This window comes from Columba livia, chromosome 2, assembly GCF_036013475.1.
Source record: "Columba livia isolate bColLiv1 breed racing homer chromosome 2, bColLiv1.pat.W.v2, whole genome shotgun sequence".
NCBI lineage: Eukaryota > Metazoa > Chordata > Aves > Columbiformes > Columbidae > Columba > Columba livia.
This window is the reverse complement of record NC_088603.1, coordinates 54,201,821-54,217,919: the sequence shown is the minus strand read 5'-3', so window position 1 is coordinate 54,217,919 and position 16,099 is coordinate 54,201,821. Positions and strand designations below refer to the sequence as shown.

Sequence of the window (16,099 nt, the reverse complement as noted above, 5' to 3'; positions counted from 1 at the left end):
AGGAGAAGGTTCTTTACCCAGAGGGTGGTGGAGCACTGGAACAGGCTCCCCAGGGAGGTGTCACGGCCCCAAGCCTGACGGTGTACAAGAAAGAGACTGGACAATGCACTCAGGCATGTGGTGTGAATTTTGGGGTTGTATGCAGGGCCAGGAGTTGGACTCAGTCTTTTTGAGTCTCTTCCAACTGAGGGCATTCTATGATTCTGTGAAGCCCATTTCTAGATATTTATGTGTAAGTTAAACTAGAAGTTTTATGGAAATGGATTTTTAATAAGTCTCTGACATGATCTGATCCTCACAGGAAACACTATGGTATAACGCTTTCCTGTAGTCACGGAATCTAGATACTAGAGGTATCATCTTATATAACAGAAAAATGGTGTGAACTGTGGGGTTGTCATATGCAGGGACAGGAGTTGGACTCGATGATCCTTGTGCGTCCCTTCCAGCTCAGGACATTCTATGATTCTATAATATTTATAGAAGGCATTATCAAAACAAATAAAAATGTTTTAGATGAAATGTTAAAGGGAGAAAGATTGTCCGGGCCTTGTAAATTCCTGCTGGTAGGGCTTTTAATTTTCAGGGGACAATTTCAGTCTTTTACTTCTTGTGTGATTTTTTTGTCAAAGGTCTTTTATTGATATTTTGGATTGCTGAGCATGATATCGATTGATACCTAGCAACCTAAACATCAGCTTTTTGCTGTAAAGAATCTTATGGTATTTATTTGTGTGGTTTTAAAAATTTTATTTAGATGCAGAGAATTTAACAGGTTAGCAAAAAAGAAAAAAAAAATATCAAAGTCTGTGCAACTGACATCAGAGTGGTGAACTTAGGCATTTTTTTTATCCAAGTCTTGTCTTTCACCAGCTTTTGAAACAGTATTTCTCCATTTATGCTGTACAACAGATATTGCAATATATAAAACAGAACTGAATGAACCAAATAGTTGCATGCTGTTTTTCTCAAAATCTAAATAATAGACCTTTATTAGCAAGTGGTGATGTTCTGTTTTGTTTTTAAGGAGTTTGCTTAACAATATGCTCTCAACGGCCTATTTTTACCATAAATAAAGGAAGCTATTCTACATCAGATTTAGGTCAAGAGTTTCAATTTCAGGAGGAAATGCTGTGTCTCTCCTTTGATGGTGACAGAATGTGGGATTTTTATATCTTTGCCTGAGTTGAAAGCTTTTAGGAATTATCTCCAACCACCATTAAATAAATAAGGAAGACTATTATTACTGTTATGTACATTCAAACCAACTATTTTTTAAATAGAACATCAATTGTCTTCTTCAAAATTGTGTGTGTGTTTTCTTTTTCAGTCTCTTACATAGGGAAGAAAAGTCTAAGCAGAAGCTAAAATTCAGGAATTCATACACCCCATAGAAATTTTGCAATGCATGCACTCACTCCACTGTATATTAAGTCACTTGTAATAATATTAATGAAGAAGAATGTATGTCTTGAAAATGATTCAGATTTGCCGTGACATTAGGTAGCAGCGTACTGATTATGCAGATGTAGAGAATTGACACTCCCATTAAAAACACTTCATTTTCAAGCTGTCCTTTAAAATCTGAAATCTGCGTGGGTTTGTGTGTTTGGGTTTTTTTGTTTGTTGGTTTGGTTTAATTTTGTTGGGCTTTGTGTTTTGGTTGCTTTTGGTTTGTTTTTAAACCCAGGAGGATATTTATAAATTCTTTCATTAAAAGAAGTACGAGGAACATAACATAGCAGGGCTTATTCATTACTAATAGATCAAGGGAATGATGGTATGAATATTAAGAATTACAATAATTTCTTAGTGATGGTCTTCAGAGTCCAAAAGTCCTTTAATAGATTTCTGTTAGAAATGACATAGTGGTGGATGTTGAGCTGTTAGAAAAAGTCGTAGCTGAAAAAAGTTTAATTTTATAAAAAGGGAGTTAGTGGGATATGAATTTTGAAGCATCTTGGGAGGGAAGTGGCCTGATGTGAAACAGTTTTGTGAGTCATGTTTACACTGTGCAGTAGTTTGAGCCCCAAACCTTAGTAGTAGAAGACTGTGAATAACAGGAATATACAGATTGTGAGAATTGTTGCCGGAGAGTACTGAAGGGAAATAAAATTATATTTTAAATTAAAATCCTGCTTTCCTAATGGCTGCAGCCTCCTTCCTCAGTGACTATCTACCTCTCTATAGTTACCTTTTTCCGCCCATTTTCTGCAATGTATGTGGTTCTAGGTATGGTCAGCAACAGAGTACTAAATTAGATGGATCCTAGATGTGTCTGAGAGTGGCATTATCTTTACGGCTGACTACATCTTTACCATGAAATAACTTTAACGTTCAATGAAGCTTATAATTGAACAGTGCAATAATCTCATATCTGTTTTCTTTAGAAGTAAAGCTTCATTATGCTTCATTTCTTCGAAGTGATGTTTCATTTCATAACATTTTTCACATTTAAAGTCTTTTATTCTCATTTTTCTGTATTATTACTCCTCTCATTTCTACTGGTATTTGTTAACGTCATATGTATTCAGCAGGACTAAAGCTTCTGTTTCTGAGGAAGAGCAGTGCAAAAGTTGTGCATTTTCCTGTTTGTCTGGAGTGCAAAATGCATTTAGTATCAGGTTTTATTCCCTCAAACGTTGGGGAAGCTGTTCCTGCACAGGAAGAAATACTGTGAAGCTTGGATCTGTATACTTAATATAACTGTAACTTGTCACTGTCACTAGGTTTTTTCTTTAGTCTAAAAGTAGCATAAAATACTTTGCAGCCAGTCTCTGCATGTGTATAAAAAGAAGTTTACAATGCTTGACTTCACTGATTTGAGGGGTTTTGTGCTTTTGGGCTTTATCTCTATTAACTTACTGTCAGAAACTTGGAAGATTTGTTTTGCATAATAACATGCTAGAAGGAAGCTACAGGATACCAGTAACTGCGTGTCCCTTACTAAGGTTGCTTTTAATTTCATTTTCTTCAGGTATTTACATCACAATTTATTTTCAGTATTGTACGTATCATGAAGTAGATATTTATGATCATCTGGTAGATTTCTGTGTTACTTACCTTCATGAAGCTTAAGATGCTATCTTCAAATAAGTTCACTTTTGATTCAGAATCCCAGATGGCTATAGAAAATACCATCTCTCAGTGACTGGTCTTGCTTCAAGAGTGTTTTTTGTTCATCTATGTAACTCAGTTGGGTAGATGAGGAAAGAAGTGTCAAGCAAAGGAGAGGAATGAGAGAGGTGCACTTCCAGTTATTGAAGTGAATGCTTAGAAATAAATAAGCTGAGCTTTTGTATGGGATATAAGGACTTGGAGTTCTGTGTTCACCAGCGTAGCCACAGTGTACATATGTTGAACCGGATGTCCTTAGGATAGGTTACACAGTCATACAACAAATAAATATGTAACCAATGTTGCTATCTGACCAACAAATGCAGCTGTTAATCCTGACATGTGTTTTGGATGTAATAGAGGAAAAACAGTGTGGTGCTTTACATCAGCTTTCAGTGAACAGTGTCTCATGTTAGACTCGTACCCACATTATAGCTATCTTTTGGTTGTTAAATACGTACATAAAAGAAAACAAATGTGAAGCACATTAGTGTAATTAAGGACTGGAGGAAACCCATTGATCCTTATTTGAAACTGAAGATAAATTTAGCTTTATGTCATTGCTGGATTGCTTCAGATGATCAGATAGAAATAGAAGTCAGTTCAGTTATGTTCTTTCCCCCTGTGTCTTTGGGTTTTGCATTTCTGAAGAACATGTGTAGTACATTTTCGTTGTGTTATTCAGTGCCTGGAAAGAAATCAGTGGGGAAGAGTATGGAAGCAGTGAGAGAGGGAGGAGACATGCTATACATTTTTTCAGAATCTGAAAGCACAAAGTTGAAACCACATGCTTCTTATTTGCTCTCAGGTTTTCAGAAAAAGCAACGATTGAATGGTTGCAGCTCTTTGAAGGTAGTGGGGTTCCATATGGCCCAATCAACAATATACAGCAAGTATTCTCGGATCCTCAGGTTGGTTCTCACCATGTCTTTTCTATACATTATTACATGTGTTTTACAAATGCTGAGTAATGATCACTTTTCCTGCCACTCAGACCTGATTTGAGCTACTTCAAAATGGGATATGAGAGTTATATGGTGGACTGAGTTTGAGCAAATAAAATGGCATAATAAGAAATAAATATAGATCCTTAAATGAATTGTATGATTGGGAACACAAGTTTTGCTATAATGCATTAAACCATAGGTATTCCATGTCATGGATGGAGTCTGTCTTTCAAAAATGGCTGGTAAAACAGGGAATGAAACTGAAATATATTATGTAATAGCATTTTGTCAGATAAATACACAGAAAAGTATATTTCTTGCAGTCTGCAAGCAATTGATTTTCTTTATGGAGAATCTGTACAGAATCTATACTGTTTGAAAAAAATGGGCAACTTTTTGACTGGAAGCAGAAAAATGCAGTACAGAGGTCATACACAGAAAGATTTTAACCTTTTCTTGGCCTGGTGGATTCCCTGGCTGAGAATATTACAGCTTTTTATTTATTTAATTTAAATGTCAAGTCTTTTACTGAATTGCATCTATACTTAACTATAAAAAATTTATTTTTTTAGTATCTCTAGAGTTATATTATCTGCATAATCCATGATCCTTCCTCCTTTTCTCACCCTCTGGCTTATAATAGGTTAAAGGGCCCAACACAGACCTGAATTATACTCTTTTCAATAGTGTAACATCATCTTTTACAGCTATTCTATTGTGTAATCAATCTTCATTAATTTAATTTATAATAATGAGAGTAAACAGAAAAATAATTGACCATTATAAGGGAAAAAAAAGGCAGCCAATCCTGTATGTGCCCATGTCTACTATCAAGAAGTGTTTGTCAGGATTGTGAATACAATTGCAGTCTTTGGTAAAGAAGAACAGAATCTCTATCATGAGGAAATGTGTTCATAATAAATATGTTTGTTATAAATATGTTTATTGTACTTTTAGAGGTATGAGACAATACTTTTTTGGCTACTGCAAGGAAAGCAGTTTTTTATTTTCTTAAATAAATATGCTCTTCCTCCGTAAAATGATGTAGTACCATGCTGTAAAGTATGCATGGGCCAAACTTTTCACTTCATAACTTTCACAGGGATTAAGGTTAGGCTTTGAAGAATATACAAGAAGAGTCTTTATTTTACTCAGAATGTGGTTGACTTGGCTGTACTTGGGGCAACATTGGAAAAATATTCTTTGCTTTCTTTTGATGCTGTGAATTCTAAGAAGTCAGTTCCACTCTGCAAGAGACTTTTTAAAACTTAGTATGTCATGGGATGGCCATTACCTCCCAAATTGAAGAGAGGTTATCTTGGTTACCTTGCTTTTGTTAGAATTCACCTAAATATTATTTTTAATGTATTGTTATTGTGTGTTATAGTTACATCTATTATATATATGTCAGGCTATTACTATAAAAGGTGTCGTGGTGCTTTGCAGTTAGATACCACCATATGGCAGGTTTTTCAAAGTATTTTCTTGGAAAGGGTCATACTGATCTCTTTTTTTCCTCAGGAAACTGCTTGAAAATGTTGTTGTTTCTACACCCTCAGACACTGTGTTCTTATTACTATTGGAAACGAAATGTCAGTGTTTGTGGAGATGCTGCATGTTATCCATTTGTTTCACTTCTAGTGCTGCCTGCCCCTTAAGCATTTTCTCACAATTATTGTTTTGTTCAAGCGGGAGGGGGAATTATGCAGTTCCATCCTCTTTTTTGTTGAAATATGGAAAGGTGTTGACATTTTAAAGTATTGCTCTTATGACAGATATTTACTTTACATCACTTACATAAAATTAAATCCCCAGTCCACCTTTTCATGTTTGAGAGACCATCCAGCAGATCAGCAGTTCAGAGAGTAGCATACTCAGCCTCTTAAGTATATTTTGCTAAATTCTACATGAATTTTTATTTTGGTGGTGAAGACTTCATACCTTCACAGGTGACTTGATTGCCCTGAGTCACTTATCCATAGCTTGGATTTAGAAGCCTGGGGACAGTTCGAGCAAAGCTGTTCTCCTTCACATTTCTTCTGAAGTGTAGTTTTTGCTGTTGTACCTCACCCGATCTCCCTCCGCTTGCTCATCCTTCTGCTGCTGTATAGATAGCATGTGTCTGGGATAAACACCCATCCTTGTGTATAACTTTGCTCTTTCATTAGCCAGTCTGCAGTTTCAGTTTCTGAAACTTCAAAATGCATGACAATGCCATGAGACTACGTTTAAGAGTAGGGCAGAAGTCTAGTAACACCCGAGAATCCATAATGCTGGTACCCTCTGCACTATGAAATGCCAGTTGTAACAGGGAAAAACTAGCACCCACCACCACACTGTAATCACAGCAAAATTTTTCTCATGTGTAAAGCTCAACCCAGTCATTAAGTATGAGACCTTTGTAATAATTCTTCACAGTGCTCCTTTTATAATATGGTGTGTTTTTTTTTTTCAGGATCCATTTAGTTGAGAAAATGTATTCCTAGGAAAAATGTCACTCAGCTTGCGTTTAATAACCTTACTTACTAATACTGCATAACAAGTTCAAACAGTGTCATGTAAAATGAGTTTATTGTAACTCAGTAATCTGCTTTTCATAGTCATTTGTTTTCAGCCATTGCAAGGACTCCAGAAAAACATCAAACTTGATGATACTTCAATATATAGAAACTCTGTTCTACCACTAGTGGATAGTACCTAGGTTTTGCTGACCTCCTCCATTTGGGGCATTACCAGCAGAACTGAATCGGAACACAATTCAATTTTTTAACTTCATTTTGTTGCCTTTGTCTTCCTATTTCATCTATGAATTTTTGATGTCTGTAGTGCAACCATCATTCATTTGAATGCGGTCTTGCACCATTAGTGATGAAGATGCACTGTGTGGACATCAACAACCATCAAAGCATATGCCAGCTCAGTTGTGAAGCATGTCACAAAGGGTGCATCAGGCTGGTACCAGGCAAAACCAGAAATGCTGGAAGGAGGCTGGAATAATGCTAGGGGGGAATGGAAGCAAGACGGAAGACATAGGAAAGATAAGTAAAGGAGATGACCAAAAAAGTCTAATGAAACTTAATCAGCTACAGGTGGGTTTTGCTTTCGCATTTTATTTTATTTTAACTAGAAGAACCTCAGAACTCTCAAGGCCAAGAGTGGTTTGTATAACTTCTATAAGCTGAGATAAACCAACACATTTTTGATCCCAGGACATTTTGTTAATATCATTAACAGCTTCAGTCATACTCCAAGCGAGCTGCCAAAAAACATGACATTTTTTACTAAGTTGGAGAGCCAGGTGATACTGTTTTTTCCATGAATGGAGTGAAATGTCCACTTTTCCCACTGATAATAATCTTTTATTCATTTGTGAAGTTAAAATGAATACCACAGGCATTTGAACTGCTAAGTAAATCAGCCTGTGGATAGAAGTATATGTGTACTTGTGGATGTATGGATAAAAAGGCTGAGAGAAAGAGGAGCAGTTTTGCTAGTTAAGGGAACAATTTTCTTAAAAACAAGAGGGAGGAAAGAATGTTTGTAAAAGTTCTTACAAACTCTTAAAAGTACAGTATAGACAATTTTAATGAAGCCTTTTTATAGTCTGACTTTTTCAAGCTATTTTTTAAAAATGTGTTCTTTTAACCAGGCCAAGATAGTACAAACATTAAAGGAATTCTTAAAACATTTTAAAAACTTACTAGTGACCTCAGTATGGTCCCATTTAACATACCCTGGGGAACATGTGTATGAAATACAACGTGGTTTGAGGTTTTCCAAACAAAACAAACTTAAAAGAGAATACCATTTTTAATAGAAACTACTCAAATTCTCCCAAAAGATAAAACAAAACCAAACCAGGTACACACTGTACTGCAGCTAAGTATGTAAGAATGGGGATCTTTGCTGGTTAAGTGAGGGGACTGCAGGGATTTTTCGTTTTCTTTAAAACATTACTCTTCCTTTTTCCATAATGCAATGTCTTTCACAGTTCTTATACAGTGTTATTACTTTAATTAAATGTCTGGCATATATAAGAAGCAACAAAACAACCCAGAAATGTTATGCGCAGTTTAGTAAATTGTTTGTTATCTCATGCTTTACTGGATTAAATGCATTCATGTTGATGTATTTTACTATATGAATGCTGCCAACTGAAAATAAATAGGAAAGCCATGCAGTGGTACTTTCCCTCACTGCACCCCCCCAGCAGTTAGAGTCATACCACACAAGTTGAGCACATCAGGTGTAAGACATCATCCTGATGCATCACTTCTGAGAAATATGGGGAGGGAAATATCAGAGCTGAAATATCACAGCTGGCCCTGATTTCAGCTCCTGCCAAACACCTGCAGACTCTAAAAGGATACCAAAACAAAACTCCACCCTGTGGCAAGAGGCCATCCCTTAACAACCCTTCCCTGACTTTGCATCCCAATAAAAATTAATTTAACATTTTTTACAGAAACCGTAGTCTTCCTGTCCCAGAAGGCCATTACAGTTCCTTTAGCCATTTCTCTGAATATGCCTCAGAAAAAAACCCACAGTAAATTGAAGTATTAAAATATCTGATAGCTGGAAGTTATCTGATGTTTTAAGTTTATTATTTGTGGAAACTTATGAAAGTGGTAGCTTTTTTTTATTTATTAACCTCCAGATTGTCTCTAAGTTTGGAAGTAAGTTCACTTGAACACACCCTGGCAAAAATTTCCTATCATCTGGTAAAAGCTTCTGCAATCAGTGCTGTGAACACACAAAACAGCAAAAGATATAAAGTGTGTTATGTTGGTGGGTTTTTTTTTAAATCGTCTTATGCATGTTGTTGGGTTGTGTTGTTGTTGTTTTTAATATGATCATGTTTTAATTGTTATTCTTTGTTGAAATAGACTTTTGTGGCACACTCAGAGCTGTCCCAAGTCAAGAGAATTGTATTCATGTTCATGATACTGCAGGGAATTTTTACATGTGGAGTTTTCTGCAACTGAAAAGCAGTGATGGAGGCCTGAGGTAATCTGATGTGTCTGGAAATAATTCCTAACAGACAAGAGAAAGAGAGGAATTAAATTTTGCATGTGTCTACTAAGTAAGTACTAAAACTAGTTGGACATTTTCCGATGAAGTGTTTTTCCATTTAAAAACACCAGTTTATTGAAAGTGAAACATCCATGCTAAGGTGTCTAAAATTTAAATTCTGGTTTGAAACAGAAATTCAGCTCTATTCCTGCCTGTTTTGCTAAGTTGAAAATGTGTACTGCGTAGCTTTGATTTGGTGTTTCAAGCCAACTTTTTACCTCGACTCTTAAATGTTATGCAATGAAAAAAACCCATACCACCAACCATACCCGACCCTTTAATTTTGTCAAAAGTAGCTCTTTTATACTAAATTACAAATGTTTTCAAGCTTTTGGTTTGTGGGAAATTTAGGAAAGTGGATTCTGTTCTCAAGTGGAAAGCATTAAGGAATGGAACATAGTTTAAAGAAGTGAAATGGAAAATCCAATTCTAAGACTGTTTGTATATGTGATTCCCACTTATACACAATCATGCAGGCTTTATATGTGTTATGAGATAGTTCTATATCCAGATGTTCTAGGAAGGGCTCAAAATGAGACAGCACTTGAATTTTGGTATGAGAAATATTGTAATACGAAGTGTTTTATAAATTTTGGCTATAGTAAAATGTGGTCCATGTCTATGCCATGTTTTTGGCTGGCCTGCCTGTCTTAAAATGATAAAGAGATTCTGATGGAGAAGTCTTGAAATACAATGGCATTCTAAATAAAAAAATGTGTTTATATTAACGACAGGTTTTGTTGTACACACATTTAATATACATGTATTGTTTAGATAAGAAAAAGAATTTTAAGGGAGGTAGTTCAACACTCTTTATTATTAGGTTTTGTTTTCACTTACCTACACATTTACAGAATTTTAAAGTTTGATCTGAAATTTTCAGTGCTGTTTCTCTGCCTAAGTCTGAAGTACATTTGGAAATGTTTCTGATAAAATGATCCACTCTTGTTTGATAACAAGTTTCCGGAAATCTATTGTCTACCATATCAACATAGTCTTTTTTGCACATGTTTTTTTTTTTGCCTGGGAGTTCTGCTGCTCACTTTTAGAGAATTAGTTGTTTTACAAAGAGACTTGGGTAGAAAGTTGACTGCAGTGTCATAGGTGTGCTCTTTGCTGTCCTAGGTTTCTAAGGGTCGGTAGGGGAGAATTTGGAGTCTGGAATGGAGCCCCAGACAGTGCATGCAAAAGATAAGCTTTTCCCTGCTGCCACATATTTGAGTCCTTCATGGGTTTTGTGAGCCCAAAGGTATCAGCTTTGAGACCTAAATTAGAAATCTTATAATTACACCAAATAAAATGGTTAGGCTTTTTCAACACCGGAATTTAGATTTCTAACAATGTCACAATAAATAAATAAGGACAACACAGTGTGAGAAAATTCACCAACAGTTTTCTTTGCTGTAGAAAAACCTCTAATTCGTAGGCACTGTGATATTTTTAAATCAAGTAATTTCTTTCTGCTATACTCTGTTCCTGAAGGGTGCAGGATAAACTGTTGAGTAGGAGAGCACTTGCCTTCTCAACCAGGTGGTTGTCTGTCAGATGCTTAATTCATTTGATTCAGAATATGAGAAGTAGTGAAAGAGGTAAGAGGTTGCAGAAACACGGTTTCATTTTTATAGGAGTTGAATGCCAGACAGGAGTCTCTTCCTGCATCTGCCACACAGTTCACATGTGGTGTTGGGTAAGTCACTTCAATCGAATTGTTTAAAGGTGGTTGTTAAACGTGTGTGCCTCATGTTTAGAGTGCCTGCCTTGTGACACCATATGCTAAATACGCTGCAGGACTGAGTTCTCATGGATGTGAATGAAACTCTTTAAAGTATTCTTTGGCCACTTAAAAATATAATATTGCTGAAAATGCTGAAAAGCCTAGTGTAGTGGTTTTGCCCTTAATTTTCTATGTACTTTGGTTTCTTCACCATGAAATTAGAACTCATCTTTAAAGCACTGTTGCAAAGATGCTTCTGAAAGTATAGTTTTTAATATGAGAGCACCAGAGAAATGACCTTTAGGAAACTAATTTTTATGTGTGATTTGAGTGATATATATTAAAATAAGACCTGTAGCTACACATTACTTATGAGAAATAAAACCACTTTTGAATATCTTAAACTTCACTGAATGAGGGAGCAGTCTGACAGGAAGAAAAGTGAAGCGTGCACTTAAAGATTGTACTGTATTTCTTTTGTGCAAGCAAGCAAATATTGCTTAGTAGCAGCATTTTTAATTAGTAGCAGCATTTTTAATGTTATTTTTTTTAAATTTCTTTTAAATGTGTACATATATGGAATGGCATGTCTTTAGCTGGTACTGTTTACAGAGGCATTCCATTGAGAAAAGATTAACGTAAGTATTTGTTGGTTACTCAGAATATTAAGTTCTCAAAAACATTTCATTAGATGTCTTTTCTCATAAAATACTAAATTGTGTTTAAAAGTTATATTGGACTCATGGCCTTTCAAAAGTACAAAACGTCACCTAGGCTTTTTGAGCATTTTCTTCTAGAAGAACACCTGTCAAAAAGCCATGCTCAGGTTTTGAAGCAAAGAGCATAGCAGAAAAAAACCCTACTTTTGAAACCTCGCAGTCCTAGTTAGTCCTCAGTGTTAGCATAATGTCCCTTGCACCTCAGGCTCTTGGATCAGTTTCTGTCCTTGCAGGAGTCATACTCTGCTTCCCTAACCTTACAGCTCATCAAAGTGACATCAGTTGGTTTCACAGAATCTGTATTTGACATCTGGCACTACCAGAGTATGTTCAGGGTAAGGCCATCCAAATTTAAGACATACTGAGCTAGACGATGTGTAACTTCTTAGAAATCCCTCACAGCATGAGCCCAGCTTTCACTTCTGTTCATATAAACTGAGTAACTGGGGGGCCAAAAGTATTTTTAATTAACCCCGTTGTCACATGTATCTAAAGTTGGATGTGTCCCAGTCTGTTTTATGTATGGGAAGTTTGGGAATACATGTATATGGCTATCCCATGAAGTCTCATAGTGTGAAGAGAGGCCCAGTCAGCATGGGTTTGTGAAAGGCAGGTCCTGCTTGACCGAACTCATCTCCTTCTATGACAAGGTCACCCACTTAGTGGATGAGAGAAAGCCTGTGGATGTTCTGTACTTGTATTTCAGTAAGGCCTTTGACACCGTATCCCACAGCATTCTCCTGAAGAAGCTGGCAGCTCATGGCCTAGATGGGTGTACTCTGAGATGTGTAAAGAACTGGCTGGATGGCTGGATCCAAAGAATTGTGGTGAATGGAGCCAAATCCAGTTGGTGGCTGGTCACGAGTGATGTTCCCCAGGGCTCAGTATTGGGACCAGTTCTGTTTAATCTCTTTATAAGTGATTTGGATGGGGGGATTGAATGCACCCTTAGTAAGTTTGTGGGCAACACCAAATTGGGTGGGAGTGTTGATCTGCTGGAGGGTAGGAAGACTATGTGGGGGGGATCTGGACTGGCTGAATTGTTGTGCTGAGGCCAGTTGTATGAGGTTTAACAAGGCCAAGTGCGGGGTCTTGCACTTGGGTCATAACAACCCCAGGCAGTGCGACAGGCTTGGGGAAGAGTGGCTGGCAGAAAGCTGCCTGGCAGAGAGAGGGCTGGGGGTGTTGATTTGTCAATCAACATGAGCTGAACGTGAGCCAGCAGTGTGCCCAGGTGGCCAAAAAGGCTGACAGCATCCTGGCTTGTATCAAAAATAGTGCAGCCAGCAGGACCGGAGAAGCAATTGTCCCCCTGTTCTCAGCACTGGTGAGGCCGCACCTTGAATACTGTGTTCAGTTTTGGGCATCTCGGTACAGGAAAGACATTGAGATACTAGAGTGCAGAGGTGGACAAAGAAGCTGGTGAGGGGTCTGGAGCACAAGTCTGATGAGGAGCAGCTGAGGGAACTGGGACTGTTTAGCCTGGAGAAAAGGAGGCTGAGAGGAGACCATATCACTGTCTGCAACTAACTGAAATGAGGCTGTAGCATGAAGGATGTTGGTCTCTTGTCCCAAGTAGCAAGTGACAGGATGAGAGGAAGTGGCCTCGGGTTGCACCAGGAAAGGTTCAGATTGGATAATAGGAAAAAATTCTTCACAGAAAGGGTTCTCAGGCATTGGAACAGACTGCCCAGGGAAGTGGTGGAGTCACCATCCCTGGAGGTGTATAAAGGTCTTTTGATGAGGTTCTTAGAGACATAGTGTAGTGCTAGAGTTAGATTATGGTTGGACTCAATGGTCTTGAGGGTCTCTTGCAACTGAAATGATTCTATGATATGCTGAAGCAATTGATTAATTTGATTCTTTAGAAGTTTGGTGGTGGTGTTTGTTTTAAAATATTTTTCTTAAGTAGATGTATATTCATTTACTAAGCTAAATTTATAGGAGAACCAGTAATAAATATTGGCATTTCTGACTAAATTTTACTCATGGTTCAGTACGTAACTCCCTCCAGCAAAGGATCACATTTAAAATTTCTTACTTTGTTTTTCTGTTTTCAAAATTAATTGCCAGGTTGCCTTTTTGGAGTTTGTATGAAAATAACCTAGATATTTTGTTTCTTTCTTTCTCAGAGACCATAAGAGCTAGATTTTTGTCATAGATCTTTTAAACAGATTGGTTTGTAATCAGGATAATTAGTGTGGTGCAGTTTTGTAGTGTGGGTTAAGTATTGTAGGCATCAAAATACTGATGATATTCTGGAGAATAAGAACTTGTCATCTTGCACTTCAGAATCCCCAAAATGGTAGTATCTGTAGATGATAAGTATTCCAGTAAGGAAGAAAATAAAATGGAAAATACAACAACAACAACAACAACAAAAAGTGCAGAAACTGTGCAGATCAGGCTTTAGTTGTCATTTGATCTCCAGCTGCTTTTCCTGAGTGCTCAACTTAATCTAAAATCTTATCTCAAGCCGTGACTCTGGCCCATCATCCTGAAATTATGAGATTTCCCACTCGCTTCAGCTTAAGTTCACCTTGGACTCCCACTCAATGCTGAAAAAAAAAAAGGTGATGTTTTCAGATGAGATGCTGACATGACTTTGCGTTGTACTTATGCAATAACAGTGTTTAAAAATACAGCTTTAGTTTTATGCCTCTTACTGACAAGAAGGAATATTTGAGCCATGAAAAGCCAAGAATGTAGGCTAAGTAGGAGTGGGCACTTGAAGATTTAGATTTCCAACCACCACAAAAAGGCATTAATTAGTCAGGCAAGCTTTCTCTGTCATTGCCATTTTCCTTCTCATCTGAGTAGTTTCATGTAGGTTTCTAGTATGATTCAAGTAGACAGCTTGTAAAGAAGCAGGAAGTATTTCCTCACTGTGCGTGGTCACTGAGGCCAGGAGCATTATTACCATTGTTTTCAAGAACTCATCCTAAGCTTAAAACTGGCTACAGCATTCAGATGTCAACACTCCGAGCAGCCAGCCACATGTTGAAATTTTCTCCGCACAATTTCAACTGGCTACTTACAACCATAGCATTTAATTATAGCAATTTAAATCAGAAATTGTGTAATTTTGTAGTGTAAGTTTTAGGGGTAAAACTTCTTTTGAATTACATATAAATCTTGATTAATTTCAGGTGTTCTTCACCTGTCCTGAAAAACAGTCAGGTTTACAGACATGCCTTTGGGATGGCCAGTTGAGTTTTAATTGTCTAGAATGACACTTGAAACATATCATAACTCACATATGAGGAAATGTATTTATATATTTATGCATGCCTGTAATGGCCTGTTAAAATATTCCTATAATGCAAGGGTCACCTCATGTGAAGATGATTAATTAGTAGTATTAAACATGGAGATCCTGACCTGCCTGTGAGAGAAAACAAAGAGAATGACACTTGTGGGATTTTGAGCCAAGTTTACGAATGGTATGAGAAAGGCACAAGGATAAATTGATGCGCCAAAAAGATGGTATTTATTAATACATTATGAATCCCAGTTTAATTTCTAAGAAAAAACGAGGAAAAAAAAAATAGCCTCTTTCAGTCTAGACTGACAGATGGATCTGGGAATTTCGAGAGCTGGGCTATGTCTCCTAAGAACCTGCAAGGGCCAGGTTGAGGGGTCACTCTTTCCAGGCACTGGGTTTTGGAGAGAAGCTTCTGCCAAACGTAGTCTGATGCTCCTGTGGTGTGGAGCAGGCAACTGAAATGCATCTTCCCACAGTCCTCAAATTGCACCTGAAGTAGGCATGACCAGAAACACCATTTAGTATCTGCACATCTTATTATTTCAGATACTGTTATTACCACAGGGTCACAAATGAAAAATGGAGAAGTTAGGATCTCTTTAGTTCTTCCTGTGATGCTCAAGACTACCCATTTCTCTAAAACAGCTGAAATCTCTGTTCTAGTCATAAAGATAAATGCTTTGAGTTTCAGAGAATCTTTTATGTTTTAATCAGTTATATAATAACTGGTTTTGTAAAAATCTCCCTTTTTTGCCCCCCTGTACACCTGAGAAATCATGAAGACAAAGAAGAATACTTACTGACAAACCTGAGTGTGCAAAAAAGCCCATCCAAATTCCTATTTCATGGTGTTTCCTCAGATTTACAGGCTACTGTGTACAGGGTAAGAGGAAGTTGTAGACTGGTATCATTATTTTCAAAAGGGGGACAGCATCTTACAGGCTCTGAAGTTATCAAGATATCATATTATTATCATTATATTCATTTCTATTGATAACTGTTGGCAGATAAACCTGACTTTTTGTTTGGTAGATTGTACCAAATTCATCTGGATAAAGGAATCTCTTTGTTACATCCCACAATTTCCCGTACAGGTTTCTTATCTTTGATGTAAGCATCTTACATAGGAATCTGCCATCTTTCAATGGTTTTCTTGAACTGGTTTTAGATACGTTATTTGTTCATGTTGAGAACTGCAGTAACAAATTACACTTCCCATTTTTTCTTCTGTATACCTTGATACTGATAATGTGCTGCATGCAAA

The 16,099-nt window shown here is 37.0% G+C and overlaps 1 protein-coding gene across 8 annotated transcripts in view; it reads left to right on the top strand.

The window, feature by feature from the left end:
- SUGCT (succinyl-CoA:glutarate-CoA transferase) overlaps nucleotides 1-16,099 on the top strand; it is a 363,338-nt gene that overhangs the window by 148,153 nt on the left and 199,086 nt on the right. For 6 of the 8 annotated variants that reach the window (XR_010470196.1, XR_010470197.1, XM_065051998.1 and 3 more), the window contains one exon: nucleotides 3,926-4,028. Coding sequence is in view for 4 of the 8 variants with exons in the window: in XM_065051998.1 (XP_064908070.1) it covers nucleotides 3,926-4,028 (103 nt within the window). In the remaining 4 variants the exon portion in view is untranslated. Of the gene's footprint in view, nucleotides 1-3,925; nucleotides 4,029-6,890; nucleotides 9,148-16,099 lie in introns of all 8 variants that reach the window. The other 2 variants (XR_010470194.1, XR_010470195.1) reach the window with 2 other exon arrangements.